The sequence below is a fragment of the Xenopus laevis genome, chromosome 5L, assembly GCF_017654675.1.
Source record: "Xenopus laevis strain J_2021 chromosome 5L, Xenopus_laevis_v10.1, whole genome shotgun sequence".
Lineage (NCBI taxonomy): Eukaryota > Metazoa > Chordata > Amphibia > Anura > Pipidae > Xenopus > Xenopus laevis.
The window spans coordinates 158,185,459-158,202,446 of NC_054379.1; the positions used below are offsets into that span (position 1 = coordinate 158,185,459).

General features: G+C 38.5%; 1 protein-coding gene across 3 annotated transcripts in view; it reads right to left on the reverse strand.

Annotated features, from left to right (window-relative positions):
• The window catches only part of cd2ap.L (CD2-associated protein L homeolog), a 96,047-nt gene extending 81,107 nt beyond the window's left edge, over window positions 1-14,940 (reverse strand). The window contains exon 1 of one of the 3 annotated variants that reach the window (XM_041562205.1): window positions 14,557-14,938. In XM_041562205.1, the coding sequence (XP_041418139.1) occupies window positions 14,557-14,560 (4 nt within the window). In that variant the 5' untranslated portion in view covers window positions 14,561-14,938. 3 annotated transcript variants of the gene reach the window in all.
• Between the last annotated feature and the right edge of the window lie 2,048 nt (window positions 14,941-16,988).

The window sequence follows — 16,988 nt, forward strand, 5'->3', positions numbered from 1 at the left end:
TTTTATATTGTACAGTGAATTATTTGCAGTGTAAACAGTGTCATTTAAAAATACATCATAAAAATCATGACAGAATCCCCTAAAAAAAGAAATGATCAGTAAGACTACAAATGTATTGTTATTTAAAAACAAACACGAATCACCCCACTATCCCTTGGTTTTTATCCTTCTAATTCTGGTGGAGGTCTGACTGCAGTCAGTATTCAAAAATTTCACAATATCCAAGGAATAGAAAAGAACCCCCACTAGAACAATCTAAACTAAGGCAGTCACAAAGTATTATTGACACACTTATTGATAGTCGGTTAAATAGTAAGCACTTGAATAAACACCACTAATCAGTGCATGAGGTTGAATATACCACTTATTGAATTTTTATAAAGTGCTGTGCAATAAGTTATAAAGTGCGGTGCAAATAATTAATTAATAGTGAGGAGCTTAAAAAGGCCAAATTTCTTCTTTACCACAATAATATCAGGCAATTAATAAAGTGATACCAGAATTGATCACTAATTTCTAAATTAATTGTAATGCTAAGAAAAATTGAATTAATTCATATAATTAATTTACTAAGATGAGAGTATTGAATACATTAAATTATAAAGTGCTACAGTGCTGAATGAATTAGTAATCCTTCCTAATTAATAAGGTTCAATTCGATAAATTAACTAGGCTGCCATTAGATAGGATAAAAACTAAAATCAATGCTCAAATTCATGAGGAAAGGAGGAAAATGAAAAAAGAGGAGGTGGAGTTGTCCCAAAACTACTACCTAGTTTGTTCTATCCCTGGGACACCACAAAGGTGGAGAAGGCAGAGTAACCGGGACTGTGGTCTCGTAATTAACTAAGCCCTAAGCTGATTTGAGAGGCTAAAATATCCTGTAAAACCACAATTCCACGGTCTCCTGGGAGTTTAGTATTGCAGAGAAAGAGAAGGAGTTGAACCGAGCAAGGATTCTTTCCACCAACCTCCACGAAAATTGTTTAACCCCAAGTTTTGTAAATAGTTTTAAAAGATAACCAAGATCAGGAAATGAAACGCCGACGCGCGTTTTGCTATGTTAGCTTTGTCAAGGCGTAATAATTACGCCTTGACAAAATTCAATAAGTGGTATATTCAACCTCATGCACTGATTAGTGGTGTTTATTCAAGTGCTTACTATTTAACCGACTATCAATAAGTGTGTCAATAATACTTTGTGACTGCCTTAGTTTAGATTGTTCTAGTGGGGGTTCTTTTCTATTCCTTGGATATTGTGAAATGTATTGTTATTGCTACATTTTATTACTCTTCTTTCTATTCAGGCCATCTGTTATTTATAGTCCAGTCTCTAATTCAAACCAGCTCATGGTTGCTAGGGAAATTTGAGCCCTACCAACCAGATTGCTGAAATAGCATACTGTAGAGCAGCTGAATAAAATATAAAAAATAAGGACTTTTGTGGGTCACTGAAATGGGTGTGTGTTGTTGGTTGGTGGCGGGTCTTAGTGTAGTCATCGCCACCTCACTTGCCACATTTCATTGCCCATGGACAGAAGACTTAGGCTAATGATGATGTCAGTCCAAGTACACGAGAAGGTCACTACCAGTTTTACCATAGCCATTGGTTCAGGTATAAAAAGCTTGCTGGTCAGACTGGGTAGTGGGTCCATGATCATCTGGAGGCTGTGGGTCAGTCTTTCCAATTAGGCCCCAGCAGGTCACTAGATTCGAATACACGAAGTTGTACAAATGCAGAAAATGACTATTATACTTATCGTGTCATACCCTGGCACTTGCCCAGTTCAGAACTCCTATACCATATACAGGTATGGGACCGGTTATCCAGAATGCTCGGGACCTGGGGTTTTCCGGATAATGAATCTTTACGTAACTTGGATCTTCATACCTTAAGTCTACTAGAAAATCATATAAACATTAAATAAACCCAATAGGCTGGTTTTGCCTCCAATAAGGATTAATTATATCTTAGTTGGGATAAAGTACAAGTGACTGTTTTATTATTACAAAGAAAAAGGAAACCATTTTTAGAGGGGAACTCCAGCTTCCAAACCAAAATTTGGTGAAGAGGTACACATAACACAGAAACCCCTAATATATCCATCAGAGTTACCCGTTTCTTCAAAAAGTATGAATAAATGCCATTTTCTATGCTGAAATCCAGCTGTTTAACAGTTCTTCTCTTTCTGCATCATTTGAAATCCTGGCAGGGAAGGAGGGACTAAACACTGATGTAACAAATTGTAACAACTTCTCCACAGCTTACAGACAGCATGCAGGAACTACATAACCCACAATGCATTGCACTGTGATGTTCATTTCCTTATTGGAATCACATGTGCAGGGCATTGTGGGGTTTGGAGGATGCAGGCTGAGGACAGATGGCTGTTGATACAAAGTAACAGTAGTCAGCCAGCTCAGCAAAGTAGTCAGACAGATCAGCAGGAGAGCAGGGGGTTAGGCTTAGGGAACTGTCAGAAACCATTAAAAATCATGAAAAGTCTGTATATTTTTTAAGTGATGTATATTGCAAAGTTGCTTGAAATTATGTTTACTTTTCAAAAAGCTTAAGTTATGGTTTTGTGGAGTTCCCCTTTAAACATTTGGATTATTTGGATACAATGGAGCCTATGGGAGACTTAATTCTGATCTTTCTGGATAACCGGTTTCCGAATAACGGGTCATATACCTGTATTGAGAGCACGTGGCAAAGCTGCAGTATAAGAGTCACACTTGTACTGAAATAATTACTCTAACAGCAGAGTGTACAGGTATGGGATCCATTATCCAGAAAGATCAGAATTATGTCTCCCATAGACTCCATTTTATCCAAATAATCCAAAATTTTTAAAAATGATTTCCTTTTATTCTCTGTAATAATAAAACAGTAGCTTGAACTTGATCCCAACTAAGATATAATTAATCCTTATTTGAAGCAAAACCAGCCTATTGGGTTTATTTAATATTTATGATTTTCTAGTGGCCTTAAAGTATGAAGATCCAACTTACAGAACATCCATCATCCGTAAAAACCCCAGGTCGCGATAATTCTGGATAACAGGTCCTATACCTGTATATGGTGACTTAACTGGGCAAGAAACAGCAGAGCATCAATCGCATAAAGCCCAATAGGAATGCCAGCTAAGAAGTCCTATGCCCATAAATTCAATTCAGAGGCTTGATTAATCCAAACACAGCGTTAGTTAAGGCCACACCTGCCACCATTAAGTCCTAGATTTAAACAAAGCTGCAAACATTGACAATATATTCCCATAAAACCAAATAACCTTGGCTCTGATTCTTATCAAACAGATAAATGTCTGATCCTGGGAGGGGCCTGGCCCAGAGCCAAGGACACAGAGAAATGGGTGCGAGCATGGAGTTCTATGGAGCTGCTGGGTATGTTGGAATATTCTCCTTCACTGGCAGCAACTGCCTGTTATTCTGCATCAGCTTGTGCCAGTAAAAAGGGCAGTTAATCTTGAAGCTAACCTTTGGTATGATGTATAGTGATATTCTTAGAAACTTTGCAATTGGTTTTCATTTTTTATTATTTATGGTTTTTGAGTTATTTAGCTTTTTATTCAGCACCTCTCCAGTTTGCAATTTCAGCCATCTAATTGCTAGGGTCCAAATTACCCTAGCAACAATGCATTGATTTGAATAAGAGACTGGGATATGAATAGGAGAGGGACTGAATAGAAAGACGAGTAACAAAAAGTAGCAATAACAATACATTTGTAGCCTTACCGAGCATTTTATTTTTAGATGGGGTCAGTGACCCCCATCTGAAAGCTGTAAAGAGTCAGAAGGCAAATAATGAAAAAAAAAAAAAACAAAAGACTATAAAATACAGATAACGAAGGTCAATTGCAAAGTTGCTAGGAATTGGACATTCTATAACATACTAAATGTTACCCTCCACCCGAGTTTACATTAGGTGAATCGGCATGAATTAGCATGGCAGCAAGAATAAGCCATGTGACTAGGAACAAATATTCCATAATACTGTTTTTTCCAATAACTACTCTCCATACAACTGTTACTGGTGCTCTACTTCGAATTCAAAAAGACCAACCGAAATTAAGTTAGTTTTTTTTAGCCAAATAGGTCCGTTTTCAATTGAATAGGTCCATATTAGGCCGAATTCAAATCGTACGAAACGAAGAAATAGCGCATTCAATCAAATTAGAATCAAAGGTTTTCCCAAAAAAAACTATTCAGTATAAGTCCACCAATCGACTCCAAATAGGTTCTAGGAGGTCCCCCATAGGCTAAAACAGCAATTAGGCAGGTTTTAGATGGGGAAAGGTCGAAGTCGAATTTTTAAAGAGACAGTACATGATAAATTTCGATATTCTAATTTTTTTCAAAAAATAAACAATGAAGACCAACTGAAACGTTGCTACGAATTGGCTATTTTACAATATACTAAAAGTTAACTTAAAAGGTTAATCAGCCCTTTAAACTGTCAGAGAATCATTGCAAGCATGGCAAAAAAACGCTAATCACTAGGGGGGAAATAGTTTCTTGAAACCCTTTCCCATGAAAACCAGAACATTATTTTAAGGAAGGAAATGGGTATTTACAGTAACTGTTGCACTTGTCACTCTGAGAACAGCAGCGAGAGGAAATATTCTGATTTCCATGTACAGACTGCGTGTCACAAGTACAAATGCAACAGACTCTTCTAAAATAGAGAGATATTGACTGACCAATAGCCCTACCATAGCAATAGTAACTGTTCTACTATCAAAGCAAATGATAGTAGTGGACTTTATAGCAAATCATAATACTATGAGTGTGTGCCAGCATGGTTTTAAGCATAATAGATCTTGCCAGACTAACTTAATTTCTTTTTATGAGAAGGTAAGCAGAGACCTCGATTCTGGGATGGCAGTGGATGTGATTGACTTTGCTAAAGCATTTGATACAGTGCCACACAAAAGGTTACTGGTTAAATTAAGGAATGTTGGCCTGGAACATAGTATTTGTACCTGGATAGAGAACTGGCTAAAACTGGAAAATGAGGTTCAATGTTGATAAATGCAGGTTATGCACTTTGGCAAAAATAATATAAATGCAAGTTATACACTAAATGGCAGTGTGTTGGGAGTTTCCTTAAATGAGAAGGATCTAGGGGTTTTTGTAGATAACAAGTTGTCTAATTCTGGGCAGTGTCATTTTGTGGCTACTAAAGCAAATAAAGTTCTGTTTTGTATAAAAAAGGGCATTAACTCAAGGGATGAAAACATAATTATGCCTCTTTATAGGTCCCTGGTGAGGCCTCATCTGGAGTATGGGGGCAGTTTTGGACTCCAGTCCTTAAGAGGGATAGAAATGAGCTGGAGAGAGTGCAGAGACTAAGTGCAACTAAACTGGTTAGAGGGAGGGAATAGTTAAATTATGAGGGGAGACTGTCAAGGTTGGGGTTGTTTTCTCTGGAAAAAAGGCGCTTGCGAGGGGACATGATTACACTTTACAAGTACATTAGAGGACATTATAGACAAATGGCAGGGGACCTTTTTACCCATAAAGAGGATCACCGTACCAGAGGCCACCTCTTTAGACTAGAAGAAAAGAACTTTCATTTGAAGCAACGTAGGGGGTTCTTCACAGTCAGGACAGTGAGGTTGTGGAATGCACTGCCGGGTGATGTTGTGATGCTGATTCAGTTAATGACTATAAGAATGGCTTGGATGATTTATTGGATAGACATAATATCAAAGGCTATTGGGATACTAACATCTACAATTAATATAGATATTGGTATATAAATATTGTGTGTGTGTGTGTTTAACTATGTAACTATGTATATAGTATGTTACAGCTATAACATCGGTCTATTGAGACGAATACCACTAAACGTCTTTTTTTTTTTTTCATTTTTATTGGGCTTTACATGGGTTTATAGTCAAATAAAATACCATACATAGAGGAACAATACCATATTTCTTGGACTTAATGAAAGTAGAACATAGTTATAGCCACAGTCCTCCCATAGAACACAGTTATAAGACTAAAGTATCAGTTTATTACAATGACAGTGTAAGAGATAAACATTTAGAAAACACCTTGTACAGAGGTGCTGCTCTTAAAGGGATTGTTTACCTTCAAGTTAACTTTTAGTTTAAAGTAGAGGGTGACATTTTCAGACGACTATTTGTGGTTTTCAAGTTATTCAGCCTTTTATTCAGCAGCTCTCCAGTTTGCAATTTCAGCCATATGGTTGCTAGGGTGCAAATTACCCTAGTAATCACTGCATTGACTTGAATAAGAGACTGGAAAATAAATGGGGGAGGGTCTGAATAAAAAGCTGAGTAATAAAAAGAAACAATAACAATAAATGTGTAGCCTTACAGAGCATTTTCTTTTTAAATTGGGTCAGTGAGCCCCATTCAAAAGCTGAAAAGTCTGAAGAAGGCAAACAATTCAAAAACTATTAAAAGAAAAAAAAAATAATAATTAAGGGCAATGGATGAAAAGTTACATAGATTTAGCCGTTCCATTTTATAGCCATACTATAACATACTAAAAGTTAAAGGGGTGGTTAAACTAGTTGTTTTCAGATAGATCACCAGAAATAACGACTTTCCCAATCACTTTCTATTTGTAACCGTTTTTCTAATATTGAAGTGTAAAGTGTCATTTTCCACCTTCTGAAGCAGCTCTGGGAGGGGGGGGGGGGTCGACGACCCTGTAAACTGTTCTAAATTGAAACATTTGTTATCTCTGTCCCTGCTAAGCAGAATCCCTGAGTTTCATTACAGGCAGCTGTTAGAATTGATACAATAGTTGCTAATACTCCAGAGATGCTGCTGACACCAGAAACGAACATTCAATGTTAAAGGAAAACTATACCCCCAAAATGAATACTTAACCAACAGATAGTTTACATCAAATTAAGTGGCATATTAAAGAATCTTACGAAACTGGTATATATATTTAAGTAAATATTGCCCTTTTACATCTCTTGCCTTGAACCCCCATTTATTGACAGTCTGTGTGCTGCCTCAGAGATCACCTGACCAGAAATACTACAACTCTAACTGTAACAGGAAGAAGTGTGGGAAGCAAAAGACACAACTCTGTCTGTTAATTGGCTCATGTGACCGACCATGTATGGTTTGTTTGGGTGCACCGTGAATCATACGATCCCAGGGGTCGGCTCTTATTTTTTAAAATGGCAATTTTCTATTTATGATTACCCAATGGCACATGCTACTAAAAAAGTATATTATTATGAAAATGGTTTATTTACATGAAGCAGGGTTTTACATATGAGCTGTTTTATGCATTATATTTTAATAGAGCCCTACATTGTTTTGGGGGGGTATAGTTTTCCTTTAAACTTAGATTTTGGAAAAACAGTAAAAAATAAATAATGGAAAGTAATTGAAAAAAGTCTTTATTTCTGTGGAACAATCTGAAAACAACTGAACTGGAAAAAGTGTTTGGAAGGTGAACAACCCCTTTAACTTAAAAGTGAACCACCCCTTTAACTGGCTTTCAGATGGATCAGCCTGTGACTGTTTGAGAACCACTGATCTAAGGTTATTTCAAGAGGATTTATGGCCTTTTAATTGAGGGTCATCTTAAATTTTGGTGGAAACGGCAGGCAGCTAGTCTATTACTATAGGAGTACTGGATAAAAAACTGGTCCCTCCCAAAGAGTTTAGGAGAGCTGACATATCTGCAGCTATTATGGGACAGATGTGGCAATTGCAAGCCCGGCTAACATTAAAGCTCTGCAAGTTTATAGTCCCCTCAGTTAATTGTGAAACAACCATTTGTCACAGTAAATTTCAGGACTCAAACAAGCATTATGTATTTACAGGGCTATAAAGATTCTAATGTGACTCAGAAAATTGTTAGATTTATAACACAATAAAAAAAAACCACATGATATATGAACACAGGGAAGCACTGTATACATGCTAGTTAAGTTAGTGAGCTAAGAACATTTTGGGGCGGGTTTCAGGGTAATAACTATTGACTGACTTATTCTACATCTCTATATCTGAGCTGTAAGTCAGAGCAAAGTATTATTAACTACAGGTAAAGGGCATGTATGTATATCTATGTGTATATATATATATTAGGGATGCAGCGAATCCACTTTTTTGGATTCGGCCGAACCCCCGAATCCTTCGTGAAAGATTCGGCCGAATACCGAATCGAATCCGAACCCTAATTTGCATATGCAAATTAGGGGTGGTAAGGGGAAAACATGTTTTACTTCCTTGTTTTCTGACAAAAAGTCATGCAATTTCCCTCCCGCCCCTAATTTGCATATGCAAATTAGGATTTGGTTCGGCTGGGCAGAGGAATCCGAATCCTGCTGAAAAATGCTGAATCCTGGCCGAATCGAATCCTGGATTCGGTGCATCCCTAATATATATAGATATATAGCTATAGATATAGATAGATATAGATATAGATATATATATATATATATATATATATAATATATATATATAGATAGATATATATAGATATACAGTATATAGATATACAGTATATATATATATATATATATATATATATATATCTATATCTATATATATCTATATCTATATATATCTATATCTATCTATATCTATAGCTATATATCTATATACTGTATATCTATATATATACATCTCTATCTCTATCTATATCTACCTATATCTATATCTACCTATATCTATATATATATATATCTATATATATCTATATATATATCTATCTATATCTATATCTATCTATATCTATATACTGTATATCTATATATATATACATCTCTATCTATCTATATCTACCTATATCTATATATCTATATATCTATATATCTATATATCTATATATCTATATATCTATATATCTATATATCTATATATCTATATATCTATATATCTATATCTATATCTATATCTATATATATATATATATCTATAGACACACACACACACCAAATCCGCATGAGTCATTCCCTCTTATTTATCAATACATTGTCTTGAAAAATTCCAGTGCGGCAAAAAACTCAAACAAACTGTGAAAATCGTACGTAAATTAGAATCGTATGAATTTTTCAGATTTTTGCCCAAACTTTCGAAATTGGACTTATAATAAATCACGAAAAATGAAAGGTTTTTTCCCCACTAAAAACTCATATTTTATAGTCCAAAAAACTTGAGTATTTGACCTTTAAAGGGGTTGTTCACCTTCAAATTAACTTTTAGTATTACGTAGAGACAATTTGCAATTGGTTTTAATCATTTTTAATTATTTGTGGTTTTAAAGTTATTTCACTTTTTATTTAGCAGCTCTCCATTCCAAATTCCCCTAGCAACCATGCACTGATTTGAATAAGAGACTGGGATATGAATAGGAGAGGCCTGAATAGAAAGATGTAGCAATAATATAAATAATAATATGAATAATAAAAAGTAGCAATAACTATACATGTGTAGCCTTGCAGAGCATTTCTTTTTGGGGTCAATGACTCCCATTTAAAAACTGTAAAGGGTCAGAAAAAGGCAAATAATTCAAAAAATATAAAAAGTGATGGCCAATTGAAAAGTTGCTTAGATTAATTTTAGCCTATAACATACTAAAAGTATGGTGAACCACCCCTTTAAGGCTATGGCACATGCAGTGCTTTGATCTGTGCACATTAACATTGAACTTCCCAATGGACCGACATTCATAGATTGCAAGCTCTCCGACACACGGAATTGCCTGGAATTACTCAGCAATTATACACAAAATGACTTGAGAGGGGGTGTTCAGCGTCCACGTTTCTTACTCAAAATAAACTCAGGCTCAAACCAGCAACCCTGACTGTGTACATAGATATGAAAACAAAGCAGCACAAGTGCCCAGACAAAGGAATGCAGAACACACAAACTCAGAGATTGGAACAGCTACACAAACACAAAGTGGGACCAACCCACACATTCTGTAACAGGCCTCTATTTAACTGGTGCCATCGGCATGTGATGTAATTAGGTGACATAACTAGCAGTGTGTAGGAAAGCATGATGTCATACACACGAATGTGAAGTAGCAAAGACGACACAGACAAACGTTTATTCATGTTGCATTGGAATGAAACGTTTTCACAACCTAGCCCCATTCCTGTTGCAATAGGGGGTTAAGGCACTTTCTAAATTAATCCTTAAAGGTGGTCCACCTTTAAGTTAACTTTTAGTATGTTATAGAATGGTCAATTCTAAGCCACTTTTCAATTGGTCTTCATTATTTATTTTTTAAAGTTTTATTTATTTGCCCTTTAAAAATGGGGGGTCGCTGACCCCATCTTAAAACAAATGCTTTGTAAGGCCACAAATGTATTGTTATTGCTACTTTTTTTATTACTCCTCGTTCTATTCAGGCCTTTCCCATTCATATTCCAGTCTCGTTCAAATGAATGCATGGTTGCTAGGGTAATTTGGACCCTGGCAACCAGATTGCGGAACTTGCAAACTGGAGAGCTGCTGAATAAAAAGCTAAATAAGTCAAAAACCAATTGCAAATGGTCTCAGAACATCACTCTAAATCGTACTAAAAGTTAACAGAAAGGTGAACCACCACTTTAAGAAGTCGCCGGGTATGTTGATTTGGCCGAATCCTGCTGAAAAAGGCAGAATCCCGAATTCATTGCATCCCGAATGTATATATACACACACACATATACATATACATATATATATATATATATATATATATATATATATATATATATATATATATATATATATATATATATATATATATATATATATATATATATATATATATATATATATATATATATATATATATATATATATATATATATATAGTCCGAGCGAGCGTGGAACGCACACCATAAGCAATGTCCAAATGCTGGGTGCCAGTCTGTACAATTATACAAATATCCCATAGGTGACGGCACTCCAAATAATAATCAGGATACACAGGTCATCAAGTCATAATCGAGGTTTATTGGTGGACCAACGTTTCGATTCCGTATTGGAATCTTCGTCAGGGTGAGAACCTGACGAAGATTCCAATACGGAATCGAAACGTTGGTCCACCAATAAACCTCGATTATGACTTGATGACCTGTGTATCCTGATTATTATTTGGAGTGCCGTCACCTATGGGATATTTATATATATATATATATATATATATATATACATATACATATACACATACATATATTATATATATATATATATATCTATATCATTATCTATAAGTATATATATATATATATATATATATATACACACACACACAAATATATGTTCCTTCTAAGTCACACGCTTCTGCACATACAATGGTCAACAATGGCTTCCATTATCGGCCCTCCACTATGTAGGCCAGGAAACGTTTGGCCCTCTGTACCACAGAAGTTGGACAGCACTGTTATAGAATGACGTTATTATTTCCTTCCCACTTCTGCAGCTTTCTTATAGGGGGTCACTGACCCCAGGAACCAAAGTCCTGTTGCTTTGTGAGGACCCAATTTTTATTGCTATTTTTTACTACTCTACTGTCCAATCGCCTGCCAGTGTGTGGCACTTTGGAGGGGCAGGGTCCACATTTGACGTGCTGATTCTTGGTGGGTGTTAAACACAATTATTATGGAAATCCCCCAGAGTTACAGATCTTGTCAATGTAAGCAGCACCCACAGCACCCAGTTATTGGCTCTGCTAGAATGAATGTCTGTCTCACAGCATCTGCTTTTTATCCATCAGAGGAGCAAACTGCTGGGCTGATATAATGTAGTTATTTGGGTGGTACTTTATAAAATATCAGCTAAAACTTCCCCACTACCCACGGATCTAGAGACCCTGTACTGGACAATCCTGTGTTTTACTGATCAGCAGTCTCCTCCAGGCAGCTGGGAATTGTGGGAAGGCAGCCAATAGCAGGAAGATTGGGAATGTTTGCTAAACAATCAGGGACAATGCTAAAGTGAAAATCATGTGTGATACTCCCAGGTATCAGCTCTCCCCAGGCTTGTCTCTATATGTATCCAGCAAACTGGAATTTAGCCACCCACGGATCCACTAAATGTAACCCTCTGATTGGCTGACAGGGACAGCAGGAAAAGTGCACGAATTGTGAATGGGACAACGGATGAGCTTCAGCTTCGTTTATAGAGACGCTTCTTCCATAACTTCACAGTCAGATGATGTTACAGATCCAATATGTTCCCTGAATGAGACTCTATTGCTCAGCAAATATTATATAATATTATCAGACAGGCTAACACACTGCTCCCCATGTACAGGCAATGAAGTCTGACATTAATATATATATATATGTATACAGGCCATTCATCCCATATACAAACAATCTACATGCAGGTCAGCCTCTGAAGCTCACTGTAGTCCCATCCCATCACTCTGCTCATACTCAATTTCAAAGCTTATCTCAACACAGAGCTAGTTTAGCACCCGCTATCTCACATCCCAGCAAGCCGACAGCCTTCCACCTATTAGCTCTTAGCTCATAACTATACACACAGTGCCGGCCACTGCTCAGTACAGGTGGGCACAACACTAAGGAGGCCCATATCCCACAGAGTGTCAGACTTACACACCTGCATTGATTCCAGTTACAGAGATGAACTTACACATTCACCCAATCACCTGAAGATCCCAGATACCAAAACTAACTAAGCACAGACTCAACCCACAAACCCCAAGCTCCCAGATACACAGTCAGACTCATAGAACTCCAATGAACACACAGTCAGACAGAGTAGAAGCAGATACACAGTCAGACTGAGAGTAGAAGCAGATACACAGTCAGACTGAGAGTAGAAGCAGATACACAGTCAGACCGAGAGTAGAAGCAGATAAACAGTCAGAACGAGAGTAGAAGCAGATACACAGTCAGACTGAGAGTAGAAGCAGATAAACAGTCAGAACGAGAGTAGAAGCAGATACACAGTCAGACAGAGTAGAATCAGATACACAGTCAGACTGAGAGTAGAAGCAGATACACAGTCAGAGTAGAATCAGATACACAGTCAGACCGAGAGTTGAAGCAGATACAGTCAGACCGAGAGTAGAAGCAGATAGACAGTCAGACCGAGAGTAGAAGCAGATACACAGTCAGAATCTGAGAGTAGAAGCAGATACACAGTCAGACTGAGAGTAGAAGCAGATACACGGTCAGACAGAGTAGAATCAGATACACAGTCAGACTGAGCGTAGAAGCAGATACACAGTCAGAGTAGAATCAGATACACAGTCAGAGTAGAATCAGATAGACAGTCAGACTGAGAGTTGAAGCAGATACACAGTCAGACCGAGAGTAGAAGCAGATACACAGTCAGACCGAGAGTAGAAGCAGATAGACAGTCAGACCGGGAGTAGAAGCAGATAGACAGTCAGACCGAGAGTAGAAGCAGATACACAGTCAGACTGAGAGTAGAAGCAGATACACAGTCAGACTGAGAGTAGAATCAGATACACAGTCAGACTGAGAGTAGAAGCAGATACACAGTCAGACTGAGAGTAGAAGCAGATACACAGTCAGACTGAGAGTAGAAGCAGATACACAGTCAGACTGAGAGTAGAAGCAGATACACAGTCAGACTGTGAGTGTAATCAGATACACAGTCAGACTGAGAGTAGAATCAGATACACAGTCAGACTGAGAGTAGAAGCAGATAGACAGTCAGACTGAGAGTAGAAGCAGATACACAGTCAGACTAAGAGTAGAAGCAGATACACAGTCAGACTAAGAGTAGAAGCAGATACACAGTCAGACTGAGAGTAGAAGCAGATACACAGTCAGACTGAGAGTAGAAGCAGATACACAGTCAGACTGAGAGTAGAAGCAGATACACAGTCAGACTGAGAGTAGAAGCAGATACACAGTCAGACTGAGAGTAGAATCAGATACAGTCAGACTGAGAGTAGAATCAGATACAGTCAGACTGAGAGTAGAAGCAGATACACAGTCAGACTGAGAGTAGAAGCAGATACACAGTCAGACTGAGAGTAGAAGCAGATACACAGTCAGACTGAGAGTAGAAGCAGATACACAGTCAGACTGTGAGTGTAATCAGATACACAGTCAGACTGAGAGTAGAATCAGATACACAGTCAGACTGAGAGTAGAATCAGATACACAGTCAGACTGAGAGTAGAAGCAGATACACAGTCAGACTGAGAGTAGAAGCAGATAAACAGTCAGACTGAGAGTAGAATCAGATACAGTCAGACTGAGAGTAGAATCAGATAGACAGTCAGACTGAGAGTAGAAGCAGATAAACAGTCAGACTGAGAGTATTAGTTATATATTATCAAGTAGTGTCGCCCCCTAGTGACGGAGAGAAAGTTGTCAGGAGTTGCAGGTCAGACAGTGACAGAGCCGGTCCGTACTGAGGGCAGAAGCAACAAGCCCGCACTGCACTTCGGGTTCCTCTTACTAAACTACAACTCCCAGAATCCCTCCAGAGTCACTGCTGTAAGTTTTACCTCAACCACAGCCGAGTGGCCACAGTTCAGCCCCCGCTCCCGAGCATTGCCCCAGAGAACTCCCGGCTCCATTACACTCACCCATTCTGCTGCTGCTGCTGCTCGGATCTCTCTCACCCCCGGGGCCTGTCACTCTCCGGCCTCTCGCTTCCCGGGATCCGTCACTCCCAGCCAGCAGCCTATGCCCATCCAAACGCCAGGAATCTCTTCAGCCCTGTCCGGCCCTCGGCGGCTCTTTCTGCCCCTCCGCTCTGTTCCCTACCAGCCGAGCACCGGGCTCCACAACCGCGTACGCCAACTCGGAGCCCAGCTAAGGCACGTGACCCTCCGCGGCCAATCACACGCCGATCCCTCTCTCCGGCTCTTTCCTCTGATCCCAGTCAGGGAGAGCTCAGTCCAGCCGCTAGGGCTGTTGCCAGGTAGGGTGACGTCATGCCGATGGGCGGGAACCTGGAGACACTCCCTTTCCTTCCCTGAGACCCTACAGTTTGTATTAGAGAAGTGTAGGATGATTGTAATGGCTGCCTGGTCCCATGCTGTGTTACTGTGACAGGCCCTGGAGGTGTTCCGGTGAATGATGTGACGGGATGGTACTAGTGACACACGGCAGCTGCACAACAGGCCCCAGTATGAGAGACATTGGCAGTGAATGGACAAAATGCTCATTTAGAACTAGAAGGCTGAGCCCAGGCAACTTTATTGTCTGTAATGTCCTATACTGCAGTGTAATGTGATAGAGCAAAACTTCATCTATACAAATGCCTTTGTGCTTCAGGTGGGACCCAATGTCTCTGTGACTGGCACCTTATTTGTCATTGGAGCCACCTCTGTCCTTACACTGAATTCAGCACCCACTGGTACATTAGGCCCAGAACTGCTCTCTTACCCCTCATAATCAACTGAGTTACTCTCTTACCCCTCATAATCAACTGAGTTACTCTCTTACCCCTCATAATCAACTGAGTTACTCTCTTACCCCTCATAATCAACTGAGTTACTCTCTTACCCCTCATAATCAACTGAGTTACTCTCTTACCCCTCATAATCAACTGAGTTACTCTCTTACCCCTCATAATCAACTGAGTTACTCTCTTACCCCTCATAATCAACTGAGTTACTCTCTTACCCCTCATAATCAACTGAGTTACTCTCTTACTCCTCATAATCAGCTGAGTTACTCTCTTACTCCTCATAATCAACTGAGTTACTCTCTTACTCCTCATAATCAACTGAGTTACTCTCTTACTCCTCATAATCAACTGAGTTACTCTCTTACTCCTCATAATCAACTGAGTTACTCTCTTACCCCTCATAATCAACTCAGTTACTCTCTTACCCCTCATAATCAACTGAGTTACTCTCTTACTCCTCATAATCAACTGAGTTACTCTCTTACCCCTCATAATCAACTGGCCAAACACTTACCCCAAATTTATGATGATCCAATGACAATAATGTTTAATTTACAACCCGGCAGAGTTGATCCAGATTTTGAAACAGTTGAAAATCTGCTGATTTTAGAATCACCCGAATAGGGCAATTCTAGTGACTTTTAGAAGTAACATATTTCAGAATATGTTAGCTCCTGCCACATTGGCGTATTCTATCTGTATGCCATGTAATGTGATTTGCTTGCCTGCATTGAGGATCCACTAAACACATCCGGGGAAATGAAACCCTAAACTTGATGCCAGTTGGGTACATGGGTTGTATGAAAGGTGCCTGTATTTTTTATGCAGTTCCTTCCATCAGGTAACATCTTGTACCATATGATTAATGACATCACGTAGAGCTCTTTAACTAACCTCCACATAACTAGAATTCCAGTGATAAAATATATTTGTCTAGGGATCAAAAAAAATAATTGAACTTCTCTTGCTATTGGTTATTGCAGTCTCTAATGATTACGTTATGTAAAGTCTCATCCGAACTGGTCCGACTAGCCACACCTCGGGCTTTGTCCCCTGCTTGTAATTCATTATGGGCACTTTCTGTTGGAGCGACCCCTGCCCATTGGAGTCCTCGTGAAACAATTCCAGTGGTAGGTACCCCCGGGTATAATACTGACCTGTTCTTCAGACACTTTCCAATTATCCGGTTCATTGTGCTTCACAAAAAAATTCCAGAAAAGGAATCCTTCCTTGCTCTCGCGGCTGTTCTGTAAAACCAGTTTGGTAAGTGTCATAAAACATAAGTGGACGGCTAACGGTGGGTAACTGCTCTATAAAGTTATATATTTGTAGTACCATGGTGTGCCACATGCAGGACTTGATTTGGACATTCTAATTTAAGGTGGTTCACCTTTTAGTTAACTTTTAGTATGTTATAGAATGGCCAATTCAAAACAGCTTTTCAGTTGGTCTTCATTATTTATTTTTTATAGTTTTTGAATTATTTGCCTTTTTCCTCTGACATTTTCGAGCTTTCAAATGGGGGTCACTAACCCCATATAAAAAAACAAAGGCTCTGTAAGGCTGCACATTTAATATTATTGCTACATTTCTTACATATCT